A 6000-nucleotide genomic window follows, 5' to 3' on the forward strand; every position below is an offset into this window, starting at 1 on the left:
GGATTGTGCCCTAAAAGTGCCATAGTGCCCCACTAAGGTCAGCATATATAAATAATATTTGCAGCATCTGGTTTGAAAATGCAGCAGATGAGAATACCGTTTTGCAAGATAGGAGGTCTAGTACACTGACCAGCAGTTACAGGGAGAAGCTGTCAGCCAGTAGAATAGGCATTTAAAGGGCTACTGATTTACTGGTTTTACTCTTGTGTCTGAAAAGCCACCCAGAGCTGAGAATACCATGAAGGAGCCTGTGGTCAATATTAACTTATATGAAAGGTTCTGTGGGAAACTGTGCTTAAGTAAATTTCTGTTAAAATGTCAGTTCTAGGATCCCCCCCTTGCCTTTTATTTTATTTTACAGAAGATCTAGAAATTAAAAAGTAGCAATGAAAGCTGAACAGAGCTCCAAACTCTGACTTGGTTTGGACTTATACCTTCTGTAGCTCCGCCATAAAACTCTCATGATAAACGTTGTTTCCTCCTCGGGACTTGATCCAATTTGTCTCCATGTCCACCCCGATAACATCTCCAGTGTACAGCTCCCCAAAGGTGCTAGCCAGCAAGTGGGAGATGTCCTGAGGAAAGAAACCCAGGATGTTAGCTCTTAAAGCCTAAGATAGGATTGGAAGAGATGCCTGGGCGCATGCAAGTGGCTGGAATTAGCAAATGGAGGAGCAAAAGTGGGGGGAAAGGTCTGGGAAAGGTACCTGGGAAGGACCCTGAAAGGGGACACACTGCGTGTGCGCACGTGAACACTGAGGTACGGAGGTGTGCATGTGTGTGTGCACACAAGGTCGTGCACGCACGGATGGTGTGTCTGCACTGCCTGGCTGTACGGGCAGGCGATGGGGTGGGAAAAGTGCCCAGCTTGCCGTGTAACAAAGATGCAGGCCAGTTAGTGTGCTTGTCTTGTACCCACCTTGGACAGAACGCAGGCTAACTGGTGCGCTTATCGTTTGAGCAGAGGAGGAAGGATGAGCATCTTGCTTATCTGGCCAAGACACAGCATAGATGTTGGGAGTTCTACGACCTGGCAATTTGGATGTTTTATGACCCAGCCCAATTACTGTGACTGCCGGCATGAGGCAAAGGTCTTATAGCCAGAGGTTGTACCAACAATAGTGGAGAAGGAGTCCACATCTGTAGTGAGTGTTGGCTTTCCTTCCCACCCACCCTGCTCAATTAATAGCACTATCAGCCTGCCAGGAGCCAATCAGCCCACAAGATATGGCTCAGTCCCACCTCATCAACAGGTATAAAATTAGTCTTTAGAATTCTCTGTTTTGGGGGGGAGAACTCCAACTGCCGGCTGGGTCGATGGGCCTGGACCTCTCTCCTTCCCAGGCAGGGACGCCTTCATGGTGAGAATCACAACAAACAATTACAGCACTTACTTAATCTATGCTTGCTTACTGTAGTGCTTACTTGTTATAGTGTATATATGGATAATGGTAGTTAACAGAGATATACATTGATATTTTGGGATGACATTTGTGTGAGACAGTGCATTTATCAATGGCAATTCCGAACTTGTTGCGTCTGTCACTTTAATAAATTACCTATATTTGCAACTCTGCGAAACTGTTTCGGTGGAAGCCCCTGCAAGGGCTCTGACAGGCAAATGTTGACTAACAAGAGGCTTGCGAAACTGTCCTAGTGAAACCCTTTGAGGATTCTGGAGTAAGATTAATCACACCAAAAAGGTTATACACCAACACCACATGCACCTTGAGTCACAAACTGTCAACCATGTCTGAGATTAATGGTGGATCTAGCCACCTAGGCTCCTGTTTGAGAAGTTTAGAGAGCAGGGTGGTCCACTCTGAACCTTGTGACAGGACGGGAGGGTCTCCCTGAAAGACATAACCAGCTCCTACCCTTAACGCAACACTCCTTTCATTTCTCTGTATTCTTAGACATAAACCATGGACCAGTTCAAAGGGAGGGCTTTCCCTAGCCCATGTCCTTTTCCTTAGACGTAAAGCATTGCCCAGTTCGACGGGAGGGCCTCCCTCAGCCACATATCAAACTCATTACCCTTTAATGTGACAGATGGTGGCAGACACGGTTCTCTGTGTGCACACAGTGTGTGCGTGTGTCACGGTTTATGCAGGGGTGTGCCTCTATGGGGCTATGTGAGTGGTGCACGTGTGTGAGGGAGATAGAAGCACTGTACAGGGTGTATCATAGAATCACAGAATGGTTTGGGTTGAAAGGGACACACAGAATCCCAGAGTGGTAGGGATTGGAAAGGATCTCTGGAGACCATCTAGTCCAACGCCCCTGCTAAAGCAGGTTTGCCTAGAGCAGGTTGCACAGGACCTTAAAGACTGTTCAGTTCCAACCCCCTGCCATGGCAGCTGTGGGAACTCCATCATAGCTGGGGAGACTGCTGAGGGCCAGTTTCCCAAACTGAATCTATAGGCTGAATTTCCACTTGAAACTCCCACCTCTACATATCCATACCTTAATTTATTTTCAAATGCAGGTTCCCCCTGTACAGACCTCTCTGTCTAGAAGGTGATCTTATCTCTTTTACAGTAGCTCCCTGTACATTTCAGATAACACAACTCCTTTAACTCATTGCAATAAATATAGAATCACAGAATGGTTTGGGTTGGAAGAGACCTTAAAGATCAGCTAGTTCCAACCCCCCTGCCACAGGCAGGGACACCTCCCACCAGACCAGGTTGCTCCCAGCCCCATCCAGCCTGGCCTTGAGCACTGTCAGGGAGGGGGCAGCCACAGCTTCTCTGGACAACCTGTTCCACTGTCTCACCACCCTCACGATGAAGAACTTCTTCCTTACATCTAACCTAAATCTCCCCTCTTTCAGTCTGAAACTGTTACCCTTCATCCTATCGCTACCCTCCCTGATCAGGAGTCCCTCCCCACCTTTCCTGTAGCCCCCCTTTAAGCACTGGAAGGCCGCTGTAAGGTCTCCCCAGAGCCTTCACTTCTCCAGGCTGAACAACCCCGACTCTCTCAGCCTGTCCTCACAGGGGAGGTGCTCCAGCCCCATGATCTTCGCGGCCCTTGTCTGCACCCGCTCGAGCAGGTCCGTGTCTTTCTTGTGCTGGAGGCCCCAGAGCTGAGCACAGCACTGCAGGGGGGGGGTGTCTCACCAGAGCAGAGGGGGAGAATCCCCTCCCTCGACTTGCTGGATGCGACTGGTTTTCTGGGCTGCGAGCGCACATTGTGTGTCTGCGTGTGCCAGTCGTTGTGCAGGGCCTGTGTCTGTGTGTGTGTGTGTGCAGGGGGGTGTGTGTGCCCGTGCAGGGGGGGGCTGTGTGTGCCCGTGCAGGGGGGTTGTGTGTGTGTCCCCGTGCGGCCCAGCCCCGCTGCGTTACCTGCGTCCCGGGGGAGAGGCTCCGCTGAGCCATGCCAAGCCCGCCGCTGGGGTCTCCCCAGCCACCCCGGCCCCCTCGGCCTCCCGCCGCAGCCCGGCCGAGCCGCCGTTGCTGAGCGACCGTGTGGGCGCGAAGGGCCCGGCCGCCGGGCGGGGCAGCCGGCCCGGGGGCGGAGTGGAGGCAGCCGGGGCTGAGCTCCGCCCGAAGCCACCCCGGAGCGGGATAAAGAGGGGCAGTCCCCCACCCCCTTCGCGGGCTTCCTCACCCCTCACCCAACCCCCGCCGCCCTCCCGCCGCCATGCCATCGTACTAGCGCGCTTGGAGGGCTGAGGGCGGCACCCCGAGCCTCTGGGAGGCTCGTACCCAGTTTCTGCCCGGCCGCTGTTGAAATAGGTACTTTTTGTGCTCTTCTAAAGCAGCGGAGCTGTACGCATTACTAACAAATGAAATAAAATGTTGACTCGAAAATTTTGAGGGGATTTGGGCTTTCCGGGAGGCCTGGCTTGCCCCTCCACTGCTGTCAGGCTTGGGTGCAAGCGTGAGTTTGACGTCTGACGGAACCATAGACTCATTAGGTTGGAAAAGACCTCTAAGACCCTCAGGTCCAACCATCAACACAGCACCACCATGCCCACTTAACCATGTCCCGAAGTGCCACATCTACACGTTTTTTGAACACCTCCAGGGGTGGTGACTCCACCACTTTCCTGGGCAGCCTGTTCCAACACTCAGTAGCCCTTTCAGTAAAGAAATTTTTCCTAATGTCCAGTCTAAACCTTCCCTGGCACAACTTGAGGCCATTTCCTCTTGTCCTATCACTTGTCACTTGGGAGAAGAGACTGACCCCCACCTCACCATAACCTCCTCTCAGGTAGCTGTAGAGAGTGATAAGGTCTCCCCTCAGCCTCCTCTTGTCCAGACTGAACAACCCCGGTTCCCTCAGCCGCTCCTCATCAGACCTATTCTCCAGACCCTTCCCCACCTTCGCTGCCCTTCTCTGGACACGCTCCAGCACCTCAATGTCCTTCTTTCAGTGAGGGGCCCAAAACTGCACCCAGCATTCGAGGGACGGCCTCACCAGTGCCCAGTACAGGGGCACAATCACCTCCCTGCTCCTGCTGGCCACACCATTGCTGATACAGGCCAGGAGGCTGTTGGCCTTCTTGGCCACCTGGGCACACTGCTGGCTCATGTTCAGCCGGCTCTTGACCAGCACCCCCAGCTCCTTTTCCTCTGGGCAGCTTTCCAACCACTTCTCCCCGAGCCCAATTCCTAAGACAAATCCCCTCCTTCTGCCCCAGCTGGCACACGTGGCACGTAGAGGCAGGGCTCATCCCTGCTGCTGCAGCCAGGCTGTGGGGGCTGGAAGATGGGGTAATTCATCATCAGCCTGAGAAACCATCCATCTTCCCCCTCTACCTGCCGGAGTGCCCTGGCTGTGTACACTGGCTGCTAACAACAGCCTCCTGCTCCTGCTGAAGTGGGTGGTATTTTCCTTAGAAACCATCCTGGCATAGCATTTTCTGCTTATCCTGCTTCATTTTTTTCTTTTTTTCCCCCCCCCCTCCCTCTTGCATCTTGCTCAGAGTGAAGGAACCAGACTGTGGGCCTGGGGTCTTCTCCGTCGTTATCACAGTCATCCGGCTCCATCGAGGTTACTGCGAAGGGGGTTTGCAGGCGTTGGAAGTGGAAGTGGGCAATGTTACTGCCTTCTGATGGTACTGCACGGAAAATAACCTTTGCAAAAATAATTAAATTCAACAATGTGTGTTGTTCCATGAGCAGATAAGCAAAAGGCCTGGGGTGCAAGGCCCACGGCAGCCGTGAGGGTGGTTGAAAAACTGGTGATTGTAAGCGTGTGGCGTGTGGGCTTGTGACTACACGGTGTCACAAGCTTTAGTTCATCAACTCATCACAGTCTCCGTTTGGAGTAAGACACCAAATTAGACTTGGAGGCACTGCTGTGTTTTTAGTTTCGCTGTGAAAAAAAGAAACTTGCCCAAGGGAAAGCTTAGCAAATATCCTGTTCCAAAGGTTAAGGCAAGTCAAAGAAATCGCTGGCATCTGACAAGGGCAGGACGAGGTACCTGTTCTTTCCAATAGAAAAGGTTCACAGCTTTGTTTCTGTACAGGCATGTAGGTGTGTCCCTGCCTTTAAAAGTAGGTTAGAGCATCTACATTTTGACACGTTTCCATATCAGAATTCCAACTTTTCTCATCATGTGCGATTACAATTGATTATACCATCTGTTTGCTAACTGGAATGTTAATAAAATCCAGAATTTTTAAAAGAATTCTTTCCCAGCCTTTAAGAAAGCCTTGGAGTAGTGGCAGTAAAGCAGATGTTTTTGTTTAAAATAGTATATAGATGTACATGAAAACTGACTGTGGAAAAAACTTTCTGCACTTTCATCTTTACAGTCTTTCAGTAAGTTGCCAAGCAGATCATCTCAGTTTAGAAGCTGGATTTTTTTTCCAACTACAGTCCAGAAACCCACCATGAAATCTGGAAGTGAAGGTGAGATCCATCTGCCCAGCAGTCAAATGCAAGATCAGAAGGGAGGGCTTAAACATTGGTCTAGAGCAATAAGCAATTTTTTCCCATATGACATTGGTATATTTTTTCGCTAGAACTCCATTTTTATGCCAT

General features: G+C 51.0%; 1 protein-coding gene across 1 annotated transcript in view; it reads right to left on the minus strand.

The window, feature by feature from the left end:
* The window catches only part of DLEC1 (DLEC1 cilia and flagella associated protein), a 40535-nt gene extending 36880 nt beyond the window's left edge, over positions 1-3655 (minus strand). The window contains exons 1-4 of the mRNA XM_086467334.1: positions 3351-3655; positions 1991-2072; positions 708-719; positions 435-575 (exon numbers count right to left, since the gene is read on the minus strand). Of these exons, the coding sequence (XP_086323460.1) occupies positions 435-575; positions 708-719; positions 1991-2072; positions 3351-3655 (540 nt within the window). The remainder of the gene's footprint in view (positions 1-434; positions 576-707; positions 720-1990; positions 2073-3350) is intronic.
* Between the last annotated feature and the right edge of the window lie 2345 nt (positions 3656-6000).

Source organism: Leptosomus discolor, chromosome 6, assembly GCF_034619465.1.
Source record: "Leptosomus discolor isolate bLepDis1 chromosome 6, bLepDis1.hap2, whole genome shotgun sequence".
NCBI classification, from domain to species: Eukaryota; Metazoa; Chordata; class Aves; order Leptosomiformes; family Leptosomidae; genus Leptosomus; species Leptosomus discolor.